Here is a 16,308-nt window from a genome sequence, read left to right as displayed (position 1 = left end):
AGGATTGCAACTGGAATAGCACAGGGAAACAAATAAAATAGGGGAAATCCATTTGCAATGAGAGATACCACACAAAGAGGTCCAAAGTATAAAGTTGTGTATAAAATCATTTGTGTGGGTGTGTTTGTAAACAATAGCAAATGATACACACATGAGAAAATCTGTGTTACTGTGGACACATAGTGCTACTAGAATATAAACAGCATAAAAATGCGTTATAAATAATGACCAGCAGTTGGAGGTGTAGAATCAGTTAGCACTTGCATAGTAAAAACTTTAAGGTTCAAAAATGTTCAAATTATGTAAAAAAGTATATGTACACCATCTTGATTGAATATAATGAAATATTACAATCCATAGGGCCTTGGTGCATTAGGAAACAGTTCCCACGTGATGTGACCATCTCGGAGTGTTTCCAAATCACAGACTTAGGAGTACAGAAGTTTGTATCACAGTGTAAGGATTTAGAGAGATTGGATATCTCTCATTGTACCAACCTGACAGATGGGGCCATCAAGAGTCTGGCATTCTGTTGTAGGAGACTTACTATTGTCAACTTAGCTGGATGTAAACTGGTAAGATCACTTGATAGAATGGACTATTCTAATTGAAATTCATACACCCCCTGTAGAAGACATGACCCTAATCTTTCATACAGGGAGTGTGAATTTCAAATGGGGTTACCTGAATGGGTGACTCCATTTGAAATCTACAGGGGGTGGATGGATTTCATCTGGAAAAGCCAAATAATAAGCAGCTTCTGAATTAAGGAAACAGTTGATGGACTTATAATGGAATCTAATCCTAACGCTATTTCAAATGCAGGTGTGTAGATTAAAGGAGTATTTTGTGATTCCAACATCCTGTTTTTACGGTATGTTTGAGTTGATATCCGCAAAATTCCCTAGTTATGCATGATTATGTCACTGTTCCATATGCCACTGTGTGTAATTTTGTTCTGTTAAGGGTACTACACCCTTCATTTTGTGTTTATTTTTGCATTTTTCTCAAAAATTATAGAGCATTGATGACAAGTAAGATATGTATATTATAGGGGCAAGGACTACAACTACTGCACTGGAAATTTTATTTCAGCACAGACAACAGTTGTGGAATTACAGTCAAAAATGAGGGAAAACCAATATTTGAACAATAAATCAATAACTACTTGCCTTGAGTTGCTGAATTTCCAGTGCAGTAGTTGTAGTCTTTGCCCCTCTATATACATATCTTACTTGTCATCAATGCGCTATAATTTGTGAGAAAAATGCAAAAATAGGCACAAAATTGGCCAGGGGTGTAGTACCCCTTAACAGAACGTAAATACAAATTTGGCAATTTTTACCAAGTGAATGAATCTGCAAGAAATATTTTGCACACAAACATTATGCAGCCAGAAGTTTCTGGTGGTATAAAAATCTCAACTTCTTTTGAGAAAAGTGGTGGATGAGATTATGGATCACTGAATGCTCCTTGAACACTGTTTGCTACATTCAGCACTTGCATCAAGAAATTATAAGTACATTCACTAAACTAGAAACAAGGCATGATACCTTTTACAAAATGTTCATACTGTAAGTGTCCAACGCATATTTACGCTATTCTATTTGGCTGCTCATACGATCTGCCAATACTGGGCAACAGTATTGAACTCTTCCCATTTCACAAATGATAGTGGTAAGTGCGTATCGGGTTTAAACGGAACCCGATTCCTAGTTAACATACAGTAATGATACCAGTTAATGAAAGTCACTAACCGTAGAGGAATCACACCTGATACCTCCAGATTTCAAAGTTGGGTCTTATCAAACTAATAAACCAAAAAAACTGATTGGCACCAATCATTTTGATACAGCCTGTATGGTTCACATTTGGTCTATTTACATTCTTATTTTTTTATTCTTTTGAGCAGATTTTCTTAATACACATGGGTTGCAATTATTAAGGAAAATGCAAATGCCTTGATAATATATGTATGTATCTGGTACTTTAATGTGTTAAAATAGGCCAAGTATTCATGTAAGCTCAGTCTATTCCAGTTGAAATCCATACACTCCATATGGAAGACATGATCCAGTCCTCCTAGACAGGGGGTGTAGATTTGAAATGGGAGTCACCCAATAAGGTAATGTCTTCCATAGGGGTGTATGGATGTCAACTGAATAGCACAATTGCTTATAGAGGTTATGCATGAAATTATTGATTGGCTCCAAACAAAGGATTTGAACTGGTGTCCTCCACCGTAATCATGGCGCAGTGCAGTCCATTCAATCAAATGTTGTCAGGAGCCTATTTGATCATAGTACATTTGTTATGTGTGTGAGACAAACTGTCACGCTAGATTGCAATCATGCTTTTGTTGAATGCATTTTAGTAGTCCGCCACATTTACGATATGATACGTCATATGCACAACCTCTATAATATCACTTTCTGTATATTATATTGACCCTTTCAGTTGACAGATCTGAGTGTACAGTACCTGTGTGGGGTTTGTCACTACTTGTTGAGTCTCGACATCTCAGGATTACTCAAAGTCACAGATAAATCCATGAAGTTTGTACGCAAAGGATGTAAGCGACTAAGAACTCTCATCATGCTGTACTGCAGAAATGTTTCCAAGTAAGTGAGATAACATTTGGTTAGTTTTTCAGTTATTTTCTGGTCTTTACTTTTGCGCTCTTGCAGTTGCCTTCAAAATCACCAATTTAAAAGACTGCAAAGATATTTTGACCCAAAGGTTTAATGTACAGCTGTTTGAGACCATAATGATACATATAATGTGACATGATCAAGGGGAATGAGTCGCATGTCAGCAATTTTCAATTAGAAGTTTTTTTACATAATTTCTTGGCAGTTTACAAAATGCTACATTTTGATGCAACCCATTCAAAATCGGACATCTGGTTACCGAGTTATGAGCAATGTATCAATGGCTGAAAACAATGTGAAACTAAAGAATTTGAACACTGTTTATGCCAATATCTCAAAAATGATATTAAATCCGACTCATTCCCCTTGGTCATGTGACAATATAGCAAACCTGTTCAGAACGGTAGAAAATCATAAAAAAACTGAAAGGAGGACTTTTTCCCCATCAAATTGGAAATGAAAAGACCATATTTTCTTTATTGATCCTGTGCAATATTTGGGCTAAAAGATGCTTTGTTTGGATGTTATAAGCCAAACTGTATCTGCAGTGGGTTAATCCACTTATTATTCACACAGTATTATAAATATATGGAATCTTCAATTCATGGTCATTTTTGGGTTGATTATCAAAAGTGATTAAAATAATGGGTATAAAATGGGGAATGGGGACTAAGTTTATTCAACCAAGGTGATATCATCATGCATACCTGCCAACTACTCCTATTTAATAGGAACTGTTCCTATTTTTGAAGCAAACAAATTATGACACATTATTTTAAATATTTTTTCTCATACATTTTGTTTACAAGCAATATGAAATTACTTTAATCTATAATTTTCGTATACTATCAATTTTAGCATGTAACATACTCTGCACTGATTTGACAATAAATAATAAGTAACTTACAGCATGTTTACCATACATTCTGACTCTAAAAGTAAAAGAATAAAATCTCACATTTAGGTTTTCAGGCCACATACGGAATTAAACTTTTTTTTTCTCCAGTCTCATCATTAACTTTTTTCTAGTTACATAACACTTAGAGTGCTTCTAGGTATGCCATTTGATGGTGCTTATTATAGCTATGTGAAAGTCACATGGGGAGGTTACCATTAATTACAAAAATTAACCCATAGCATAAAAACCAGAGTCATTGCAGTTTAAAGTGGATTTTCATTTTGATTTTTGACCCAAGTTCTTGCTTCAGTGTACTGAAAGGCACTTTAACTTTGAGGTAGAAATATCCAGGTGCTAATAAGGGATGGGTGCTAAGTTGGTTGAATGTGGTACTCGAACTGAATGATCCTAAAACAATCTAGCACCTGGTTATCTGAACCATTTCTCATTGTTTTCTTAATTTGCTTGGTCATAATTATTTGTTTTTTTACATCAATTTGTTATTTTATTAGGTCCTTAATGGTCAAACTCTCCAACAGAATCCAAACCGTCAAGTGGAGTGATGACCCCATCCCTCTCAACTTTGGTCCTGGTTTTGACTACCTCAGAATACTTGAAGAAGCAGAGAAGAAGAAGAAACTACTGGAAGAGAAATTGGCTGCTCAAAGAGAGAAGGAAGCACTGGAGAAGAGTACCGAAGAAACAAAGGAAGAGGAGGTAGATGGGGAAGGTGAAAAAGGAGAGAAAGATATGAAGGAAGGAGAAAAGGAGAAAGGAAAGATGGAGAATGAACAAAAGGATGTAACAGTTGTACGTTTCTCATCCGATGAGAATTTTGCTGGTGATCAGGCAGCAGTGAATGTAAATAGTATTGATGAGGTTCCTAGTCAACAGAGCATAGTCAGCAGTGTTGATTCATAACATGCATTTTATTTAATTTAAATGTATTTCAGCAACTAAATTTTTATTACTTCCGTGGTCTGTGCTGTGCACCGAGCATACACAAGCATAAACACACAAGTGAAAAACAATCACACCTATTGGCTGATCAATGGTCTTGACAACAAGACAGTTAGTTCACCCATTGGTCATCAGCATGTAGAAGGGGATGATACCTCTCCGCTTCTATGTGATCGCTGATCACCAGAACGTACCTGGACCACGGAAGTGATGTGACACGATCTGGTCCATGGGGGCCAAAGGAGGCAGTTTTGAAAATTGACTTACTGTAATTATTACATTATGCATACAATAGGCTATCATTTACTGAAGACACCAAAGGTCTAGCATACTTGGATCTAAAGTTATGAAGTTTTTTGATGCCTATTTTCTTATGTATTTTATTGTTTTTTACTCCATATATCTACCTTTATCTCAAGTTTCAAATTTGCTGCCTTTGGCCCCCATGGAGCAGATCATGTCACATATTAAGTACCTTTACTGTTATTATTTATTCCCCTGTAGGTGTATGGAAAGACATTATATGAAGATAGAAAGGGTTCACAAGTTCCACCTAAGAATTTTTGGTATCAATCAGAAAGTTGTTGACGAAAGTAAAAATCGATAAAACACCTCCAATTTACAATGTCACACATTGTTCACAAGTTCAAGATTCCACCTAAGACTTTTTGATATAAATCAAAAAGTTGTTGACGAAAGTGAACATTCAAAAGTTATTGGTAGCCTCTTTTCTTTTACACACCTCCAATTTACAATGTCACACAGTGTTCACAAGTTCTAAGTTCCACCTAAGACTTTTGATATAAATCGAAAAGTTGTTGATGAAAGTGAAAATTTACAATAAAAGTTATTGGTAGCCTATAGGTTTTACTAACCTGGTGCCATTTACAATGTCTCATATTGTTGCGTTTGTTCATAATAGCTCATTATGCAAGGAAAGATCCATTTTTGTCCATTCAACTCTCACAAAGAGTGCATATTCCAAACTTTAGATTACATTCTGCATACTTTGTGAGAGTACCATGGACCCAAGTGCAACTTCCAAACGGTATCTTTTCTTATCATAATGAGCCATTGTTACAGTATGCAACAGTGTGTGACATTTTAAAGTGAAAACTCATGAACTCATACATTAAACCAATAGTGTTGCTTTTGATTTGTACCTTCTATCAGTTACATTTTCATTACTTGGTCACTTCTGCACCCTTTGCCATCACTGATATCTCAAATTAAAGACAATGTTACATCCTTGTTGTCATTTTAGTCACCTTGATTGAAATTTGTTCAAATTTTTATTTCGTCAACAACTTTTCAACAATTTAAAAAAGTCTTAGGGGGGAACTTTGAACTCGTTGTGTATAACATATGATATTACATCAAAATGGTGCTCAGTGGTTTTCTAAGGAAAAAATGTTATCAAAACGGTTCGGAAAGAGATTTTACAAGAACTAGTCTGCGCCTCTGCTAAGAAATGTATATGTAGTGAGTGTCCTTTGCAATAATTTCAGAGAAGCACAGGGTAGTTTCATAAATAAGTTGGTATACAATCCATGTAAGCTCAAGTAACTCATGATGGTTTATCTCAGATGTACATGAATGTTCTGTGAGAATGGATCCTCTGTCAATCAACATTGAAACTATGCAAATATGGGCTATTCTATTTAAAATCCATTCTCCTCCTGTGGAAGATTTTGGAAATATCTTCCAATGGGGGAGTTTGAATTTTACATGAAATGAACACTTCAGGCAACTCCATTTGAAACTCATCCACCCTCTGTTGAAGATTCAGGTTGAATCTTTCTTAGAGGGTGTATGAAATTCAAATGTGTTCATTCCATTTGAAATTCATACTCCCCCTGTGGAAGATATTTCCAAAATCTTCCACAGGAGGAGTATGGATTTTAAATGGAATAGCCCAATCCACGCATTGCACTATTTTTGTAAAATATTTTGGGAAATCCACACAGGTGGTGTGATCCCAGCTCATTGCTGTGTTAACTAGTTTTTTTATTTCACACTATAATTTGTTTTAATCTTAAAAGTGCAATTTATAGTACTGGCAGAATTCTTAGGGCACCCTATGTTACTGTTAAGGTTAGGGGTAGGGTTACCATGATGGATCCAGGGGGAAAAGAAGAGGAACCAGTCCCCTGGGTAATTTGACACTTTCTAATCCTGGATCCACCTCTGGATTAATTTCAGTAGATATCATACTGTCCAAAGATTCTTTTTTTCATGATCAGGCACTTAACATACAATTTGTGAATAGGGTATCTAAAACAAGGAAAGTTTTAACTCTTTCCTTGATTTAGATACCCTATTAAAAGACTTGGTGTTTAAGGTCCTTTGAGAAAAATGGTACATGAAATATGTGAAAGTGTAATAAAGTGTTCCCAGTTGTAATTGAAGGGATATAGGGTGGGGAATATGAATTATTTACTTGCTCAGGGGGTAAAATAATACTAATACCTGTTTAGGGTAGGAGAGTGCACCTGTCATACTTGTTTAGGGGTGAATTTTCAGAACATTTGTGAGACACCTCATGTCAATCAGTGCCTTGCTCCCACTCTGGGTTAGGGTGTACCCAGTATTTAGAAGTCCCCCCCCCCCCAAATTGATGTTCATACATTAGTGTATAAATGTATATAATCAATCTATTGAAATGTTAACAAGTTCATGTACATAATTCTGAATATGTATAAATTCTGTCAAATCATTAGATTAATTCATTTTATAGCCTGTTTTCCATTTTAAAAACAAAACAAATCAATCAATATACAGTGTATATGTAGTTATGAAAGTTAAGAAATGATTTTTTTTCTACTTGACAGCTGAGTTAAAAACTATGCACAGATATTTTATACCAAAGAAACGATGTACTTTATGAATGCTATCATAAGTGTATCATGATTTTTGAAGGAATGTGTTCTGCCGTTGCTTTTATCAAAACTTAGTGTGCAGAAGTTTTAAATTAAAATTAAAGTAAAGTACGTCATAAAAGAATTTAAAGAAACATTGAGGGCATCCTCAGCAAATGTTACAATATGGCTTTAAGTGTCTGGCTATGAATTCTAGGCACAATGAAGCGTGTAGTGTCTGAGGCAGATCTTAATCCGTCACAAGCAAGACTGTACAACTCCAGGCAAGATGTTAAATATATATTGGACCAATCCTGGCAAGAAACTTGTAGACATATAGCAGAAATTAAGAAAATTCTGGTACAGGTAATGAAGTTTGTGTAACAGATGCGAAGCATGGTCTTGTTTTATATATTCTGTCAATATATTTGATACAGTTGACCACACAAGCACCAGGATTGAGCACACATGATAAATTTATAATAACAAATCTGTTTAATGTATTGAAATGAGTGTACAAAACAGGGTTACAGTGCTCCTTTAATTCTACTTGGCCCATGCAATATTGATATATTGAAAGTATTGAAATGAGGGTACAAAACATGGTTATGTTACTTTAAGTCTACTTGGCACATCCTATATTGATATTGAAAGTATTGAAATGAGGGTATAAAACAGGGTTATAGTGTTCCTTTAAGTTTACTTGGCACTTGCAATATTGATATTGTAAAGATAAGTATTGAAATGAGTGTGCTAAACAGGGTTACAGTGCTCCTTTAAGTTGTTTATTTTCTGTTGTATGACCATCATTTATATATTTTATATCATGATTCTATTATGTATTCTATAGTCTATGATACAACAATAAATGCTCAAATAAATAAAATAATATCATTTTGTTCCTTATTGTATTCTTGTGTTCTATTTTATGTGTATTTGTATCTGAATTGAGCAGTAATAACTTATACATGTTTCGGTGTTTTTTTTATCATTTGTTTGGTTTTTTAACACTTTTTCACGATACCCCATAATAAAAAGATAATTGGTAAATGGTTTATTTGAAAATTTTCATATTTCATCATCTTTTACAGCAATGTTGATCCAACATTGTGGAACACCATGTGAACAGATATTTCCATATTTTCAATTCTGATATAAAATTGGATAGATTGAGCCCATATTTATTTGTCGAGCTATGAGTTTTTAAATATTGGACGAGACGTAGTCGAGTACCCCCCCTGACAAAAAATGAAACAGAAAATCAGGAGGGCAAAGGAAAAGAAAAGGGGCAAGGACTAAGCCCCTTTTCTACCAAAATTAAGCCTAATCATGGGCCAAAAGAGTGCAAAATACAAACATTTTGCATGCTACCCATGCACATAGTAATGACAGCCCCTTTTCATCCTGATAATGGGCAAAAATAGTGTAAAATACCAAATTTGTATACGCTACACGCGCACATTGTCCCAATAAGGCCTTTGTTTGAAGCTCGAAAATCTCCCTGTGGTTTAGACCCGGGGGGGGTCACTCCCATTGTGGCCTGTACACCATCCGCGATAATCAACTTTTGAAAAGCACCCTTGTCAGGATTGGACTGAAATTCCCAACCGATGCTAAGCTAAAGCCACGCAGCATAATGTGAACAACAAAGAGACGGGATAATGTCACGCAACAAAAGGATTGTAATATAATTTGGAACACGATGTTTCAATTTTCGTTCCAAATGTTCCAATTTACGTTCCAATTGTTTCAATTTACGTTCCAATTGTTTCAAATGTTTCAATTGTTTCATAATAGAGAAGATTTGGTAAAAAATAGCGCAAGGATGACACGCAAAATCGTGAAGCGTTCCATATTTTTTTTGAATCATTTCTGACAAAATTGAAACATTTGGAACAATTTGGAACACGATGTTTCAATTTTCGTACCAAATGTTTCAATTTATTTTCAATTGTTTCAATTTATAGATATTGTGCTGTCTACTGAAGATAACATTGTTGAATGAAATACTGTACAGTGTGCTGTCTACTGAAGATAACATTGTTGAATGAAATACTGTACAGTGTGCTGTCTACTGAAGATAACATTGTTGAATGAAATACTGTACAGTGTGCTGTCTACTGAAGATAACATTGTTGAATGAAATACTGCACAGTGTGCTGTCTACTGAAGATAACATTGTTGAATGAAATACTGCACAGTGTGCTGTCTACTGAAGATAACATTGTTGAATGAAATACTGTACAGTGTGCTGTCTACTGAAGATAACATTGTTGAATGAAATACTGTACAGTGTGCTGTCTACTGAAGATAACATTGTTGAATGAAATACTGTACAGTGTGCTGTCTACTGAAGATAACATTGTTGAATGAAATACTGGACAGTGTGCTGTCTACTGAAGATAACATTGTTGAATGAAATACTGCACAGTGTGCTGTCTACTGAAGATAACATTGTTGAATGAAATACTGCACAGTGTGCTGTCTACTGAAGATAGCATTGTTGAATGAAATACTGTACAGTGTGCTGTCTACTGATATGTGCTGTCTATTGAAATTGACATAAGGTTGACATTAAAAGTTTGAAACATTAGCCAAGGGTTTTTAATGGTTGGGGCGATTTAACCAAATTTGTGGTGGTGATTTTAATGCAGTTTTATTTTATTTACACCTTGTTTAAAAAAGTGTGAAGTTTATCAGCTTTTAATATGCAATTTCCCGTTTTCACACAGTGATAAGGGGCCTAAATATAAATTCAACGTGGACAGAAAGTATCACACAATCTCACATAGACTCAGTGATTAGCACAGCGCATTATTAAGGCCTACATATTTTAGTGTGTAAAACGCTGTATGAAATCTAAATCCTGAAAGTCATGGGGCGATTTAACCAAAATTTGTGGTGGTAATTTTACTGCAGTTTTATTTTATTTACACCTTGTTTAAAAAAGTGTACAGTTTGTCAGCTTTTAATATGCAATTTCCCGTTTTCACACAGTGATATGGGGCCTAAATATAAATTCAACGACAACGTGGACAGAAAGTATCACACAATCTCACAGTGACTCAGTGATTAGCACAGCGCATGATTAAGGCCTACATATTTTAGTGTGTAAAACGCTGTATGAAATCTAAATCCTGAAAGTCATTGTCTTCCACTATATTTTGAGAGATGGATGATAGCAAGTCATGTTTCTGATATGTGTGTCGAATTAACTGCAGATTTATATAATTATAGGTATGGTACTCAAAAACACAAGGTTTACTAGAATGAAACTCATGAACTAATAAGTCAACATTCACAACTGCTACTTCACTGGCGAAAAACGTGACACCGCACTTTAATCAGTTTGACATAATTATAAACATTAAACAAAATTAAAAAGTGTAATTTTGACTTGTTCATTATGTTCACTGGAATGAAACTATTAGTTCATGTATTCGTTCATGTAGGGGCTATCGGTGATAATTTGGCGAACATCCTTTAAATGATATGCTGATAGGGCCTACTTCAATTAACGTGCGTTGTCACCAAACTTGGTTAACATAACTACTTAACTGTATCCAATGGCCTAAAACTTGGCTTATATAGTGTTCATAAACGACAAACGAAAAGGTTACCGTGTCCTAGCATTATAGTCACCGACTGATTTCGTGCTTCATGAATCACAAAAGCTCTAGGTTAGTTGGTCGATGTGCATGCAGATCTCGTTTGAGCAAACGACTTTCGCTAGTTACCGATTCGGCACGCATAATCCGCGGCGGGTAATTTAAACGTAATATAATGGATCGTGACCTGCAATGGCTGTTAGTCAGTGTCGGGCGCCCTCTGTTGGTTATTATTGGTAAAATAGCACGTTGTAACAACGTTTTGACACCAAGGAATATATGTTCGATGCTTTGTGATGATATAAATATCAAGTCCGTGCTATCTTTTATCGTGCTTGCTTCGGCAGCACATATACTAAAATTGGAACGATACAGAGAAGATTAGCATGGCCCCTGCGCAAGGATGACACGCAAAATCGTGAAGCGTTCCATATTTTTTTGAATCATTTCTGACAAAATTGAAACATTTGGAACAATTTGGAACACGATGTTTCAATTTTCGTACCAAATGTTTCAATTTATTTTCAATTGTTTCAATTTATAGATATTGTGCTGTCTACTGAAGATAACATTGTTGAATGAAATACTGTACAGTGTGCTGTCTACTGAAGATAACATTGTTGAATGAAATACTGTACAGTGTGCTGTCTACTGAAGATAACATTGTTGAATGAAATACTGTACAGTGTGCTGTCTACTGAAGATAACATTGTTGAATGAAATACTGCACAGTGTGCTGTCTACTGAAGATAACATTGTTGAATGAAATACTGCACAGTGTGCTGTCTACTGAAGATAACATTGTTGAATGAAATACTGTACAGTGTGCTGTCTACTGAAGATAACATTGTTGAATGAAATACTGTACAGTGTGCTGTCTACTGAAGATAACATTGTTGAATGAAATACTGTACAGTGTGCTGTCTACTGAAGATAACATTGTTGAATGAAATACTGGACAGTGTGCTGTCTACTGAAGATAACATTGTTGAATGAAATACTGCACAGTGTGCTGTCTACTGAAGATAACATTGTTGAATGAAATACTGCACAGTGTGCTGTCTACTGAAGATAGCATTGTTGAATGAAATACTGTACAGTGTGCTGTCTACTGATATGTGCTGTCTATTGAAATTGACATAAGGTTGACATTAAAAAGTTTGAAACATTAGCCAAGGGTTTTTAATGGTTGGGGCGATTTAACCAAATTTGTGGTGGTGATTTTAATGCAGTTTTGGTTTAGCGACACCGTGTTTAAAAAAGGGTGAAGTTTATCAGCTTTTAATATGCAATTTCCGTTTTCACACAGTGATAAGGGGCCTAAATATAAATTCAACGTGGACAGAAAGTATCACACAATCTCACATAGACTCAGTGATTAGCACAGCGCATTATTAAGGCCTACATATTTTAGTGTGTAAAACGCTGTATGAAATCTAAATCCTGAAAGTCATGGGGCGATTTAACCAAAATTTGTGGTGGTAATTTTACTGCAGTTTTATTTTATTTACACCTTGTTTAAAAAAGTGTACAGTTTGTCAGCTTTTAATATGCAATTTCCCGTTTTCACACAGTGATATGGGGCCTAAATATAAATTCAACGACAACGTGGACAGAAAGTATCACACAATCTCACAGTGACTCAGTGATTAGCACAGCGCATGATTAAGGCCTACATATTTTAGTGTGTAAAACGCTGTATGAAATCTAAATCCTGAAAGTCATTGTCTTCCACTATATTTTGAGAGATGGATGATAGCAAGTCATGTTTCTGATATGTGTGTCGAATTAACTGCAGATTTATATAATTATAGGTATGGTACTCAAAAAACACAAGGTTTACTAGAATGAAACTCATGAACTAATAAGTCAACATTCACAACTGCTACTTCACTGGCGAAAAACGTGACACCGCACTTTAATCAGTTTGACATAATTATAAACATTAAACAAAATTAAAAAGTGTAATTTTGACTTGTTCATTATGTTCACTGGAATGAAACTATTAGTTCATGTATTCGTTCATGTAGGGGCTATCGGTGATAATTTGGCGAACATCCTTTAAATGATATGCTGATAGGGCCTACTTCAATTAACGTGCGTTGTCACCAAACTTGGTTAACATAACTACTTAACTGTATCCAATGGCCTAAAACTTGGCTTATATAGTGTTCATAAACGACAAACGAAAAGGTTACCGTGTCCTAGCATTATAGTCACCGACTGATTTCGTGCTTCATGAATCACAAAAGCTCTAGGTTAGTTGGTCGATGTGCATGCAGATCTCGTTTGAGCAAACGACTTTCGCTAGTTACCGATTCGGCACGCATAATCCGCGGCGGGTAATTTAAACGTAATATAATGGATCGTGACCTGCAATGGCTGTTAGTCAGTGTCGGGCGCCCTCTGTTGGTTATTATTGGTAAAATAGCACGTTGTAACAACGTTTTGACACCAAGGAATATATGTTCGATACTTTTGATGATATAAATATCAAGTCCGTGCTATCTTTTATCGTGCTTGCTTCGGCAGCACATATACTAAAATTGGAACGATACAGAGAAGATTAGCATGGCCCCTGCGCAAGGATGACACGCAAAATCGTGAAGCGTTCCATATTTTTTTGAATCATTTCTGACAAAATTGAAACATTTGGAACAATTTGGAACACGATGTTTCAATTTTCGTACCAAATGTTTCAATTTATTTTCAATTGTTTCAATTTATAGATATTGTGCTGTCTACTGAAGATAACATTGTTGAATGAAATACTGTACAGTGTGCTGTCTACTGAAGATAACATTGTTGAATGAAATACTGTACAGTGTGCTGTCTACTGAAGATAACATTGTTGAATGAAATACTGTACAGTGTGCTGTCTACTGAAGATAACATTGTTGAATGAAATACTGCACAGTGTGCTGTCTACTGAAGATAACATTGTTGAATGAAATACTGCACAGTGTGCTGTCTACTGAAGATAACATTGTTGAATGAAATACTGTACAGTGTGCTGTCTACTGAAGATAACATTGTTGAATGAAATACTGTACAGTGTGCTGTCTACTGAAGATAACATTGTTGAATGAAATACTGTACAGTGTGCTGTCTACTGAAGATAACATTGTTGAATGAAATACTGGACAGTGTGCTGTCTACTGAAGATAACATTGTTGAATGAAATACTGCACAGTGTGCTGTCTACTGAAGATAACATTGTTGAATGAAATACTGCACAGTGTGCTGTCTACTGAAGATAGCATTGTTGAATGAAATACTGTACAGTGTGCTGTCTACTGATATGTGCTGTCTATTGAAATTGACATAAGGTTGACATTAAAAAGTTTGAAACATTAGCCAAGGGTGTTTAATGGTTGGGGCGATTTAACCAAATTTGTGGTGGTGATTTTAATGCAGTTTTATTTTATTTACACCTTGTTTAAAAAAGTGTGAAGTTTATCAGCTTTTAATATGCAATTTCCCGTTTTCACACAGTGATATAGGGCCTAAATATAAATTCAACTTGGACAGAAAGTATCACACAATCTCACATAGACTCAGTGATTAGCACAGCGCATTATTAAGGCCTACATATTTTAGTGTGTAAAACGCTGTATGAAATCTAAATCCTGAAAGTCATGGGGCGATTTAACCAAAATTTGTGGTGGTAATTTTACTGCAGTTTTATTTTATTTACACCTTGTTTAAAAAAGTGTACAGTTTGTCAGCTTTTAATATGCAATTTCCCGTTTTCACACAGTGATATGGGGCCTAAATATAAATTCAACGACAACGTGGACAGAAAGTATCACACAATCTCACAGTGACTCAGTGATTAGCACAGCGCATGATTAAGGCCTACATATTTTAGTGTGTAAAACGCTGTATGAAATCTAAATCCTGAAAGTCATTGTCTTCCACTATATTTTGAGAGATGGATGATAGCAAGTCATGTTTCTGATATGTGTGTCGAATTAACTGCAGATTTATATAATTATAGGTATGGTACTCAAAAACACAAGGTTTACTAGAATGAAACTCATGAACTAATAAGTCAACATTCACAACTGCTACTTCACTGGCGAAAAACGTGACACCGCACTTTAATCAGTTTGACATAATTATAAACATTAAACAAAATTAAAAAGTGTAATTTTGACTTGTTCATTATGTTCACTGGAATGAAACTATTAGTTCATGTATTCGTTCATGTAGGGGCTATCGGTGATAATTTGGCGAACATCCTTTAAATGATATGCTGATAGGGCCTACTTCAATTAACGTGCGTTGTCACCAAACTTGGTTAACATAACTACTTAACTGTATCCAATGGCCTAAAACTTGGCTTATATAGTGTTCATAAACGACAAACGAAAAGGTTACCGTGTCCTAGCATTATAGTCACCGACTGATTTCGTGCTTCATGAATCACAAAAGCTCTAGGTTAGTTGGTCGATGTGCATGCAGATCTCGTTTGAGCAAACGACTTTCGCTAGTTACCGATTCGGCACGCATAATCCGCGGCGGGTAATTTAAACGTAATATAATGGATCGTGACCTGCAATGGCTGTTAGTCAGTGTCGGGCGCCCTCTGTTGGTTATTATTGGTAAAATAGCACGTTGTAACAACGTTTTGACACCAAGGAATATATGTTCGATACTTTTGATGATATAAATATCAAGTCCGTGCTATCTTTTATCGTGCTTGCTTCGGCAGCACATATACTAAAATTGGAACGATACAGAGAAGATTAGCATGGCCCCTGCGCAAAAAAAGGGGCATAAAGTTCTCTACGAGGGGGCAAGAGGGGAAGAGAAAGGGGGAAGAGGGGAAAGAGAAGGGGAGAGAAGAAGCTGCACATGTGACCATATGACATCATAATTTTCAACCAATTGCATGATTTCTTTTCCCCTTTATTAATAATTAGCTGTTTTTGTTGTTTTTTTGTTAGAATTTTGTAAAAAAACCTGTTATTTTCAATAAATCAAATAGAACTATATTTTTATCAAATTGAAAATAGCCCATTTTTGACATAATTTTCACAAAAACGTTATTTTTAATACTTTGAACAAATAATCAGATAAAACTATATTCTTTATCACATTTCTAAATCTTTCAGCATTGAAAATATCCCATTTTTACATTATTTTTCACTGAAATTGTTGAACTTTTACTGCTGCAATTTCCTATGCCTAGTTATTTGTAAATTTAATCTGTTTCTTTTGGCTTAAATCCATTTTTTTTAAACATGGAAAAATAGCATGATTATATGGGCATTACTTGAAATTTTTACAATTTAAACTGACTTTGTTTAGTATTTTAAGTTTTATTC

General features: G+C 35.2%; 1 protein-coding gene, 2 non-coding genes and 1 pseudogene across 3 annotated transcripts in view; all 4 read left to right on the top strand.

Moving 5' to 3' along the window:
- LOC140171382 (F-box and leucine-rich repeat protein 13-like) overlaps positions 1 to 5,112 on the top strand; it is a 44,530-nt gene extending 39,418 nt beyond the window's left edge. Inside the window, 4 exon segments of the mRNA XM_072194627.1 lie at positions 361 to 388; positions 391 to 575; positions 2,458 to 2,621; positions 4,062 to 5,112. Of these exon segments, the coding sequence (XP_072050728.1) occupies positions 361 to 388; positions 391 to 575; positions 2,458 to 2,621; positions 4,062 to 4,470 (786 nt within the window). The 3' untranslated portion in view covers positions 4,471 to 5,112.
- Positions 5,113 to 11,306: 6,194 nt separating this feature from the next.
- Positions 11,307 to 11,413, top strand: LOC140172251 (U6 spliceosomal RNA). The gene has a single exon (XR_011861726.1). It is a non-coding gene; the product is annotated as a U6 spliceosomal RNA (small nuclear RNA).
- A 2,078-nt stretch (positions 11,414 to 13,491) lies between these two features.
- LOC140172250 (U6 spliceosomal RNA) lies at positions 13,492 to 13,598 on the top strand. Its single transcript, XR_011861725.1, has one exon. It is a non-coding gene; the product is annotated as a U6 spliceosomal RNA (small nuclear RNA).
- Positions 13,599 to 15,676: 2,078 nt separating this feature from the next.
- On the top strand, positions 15,677 to 15,746 carry LOC140172258 (U6 spliceosomal RNA; annotated as a pseudogene).
- Positions 15,747 to 16,308: the final 562 nt, after the last annotated feature.

This window comes from Amphiura filiformis, chromosome 15 (assembly GCF_039555335.1).
Source record: "Amphiura filiformis chromosome 15, Afil_fr2py, whole genome shotgun sequence".
Lineage (NCBI taxonomy): Eukaryota > Metazoa > Echinodermata > Ophiuroidea > Amphilepidida > Amphiuridae > Amphiura > Amphiura filiformis.
This window is presented reverse-complemented; position numbering and strand designations above follow the sequence as displayed.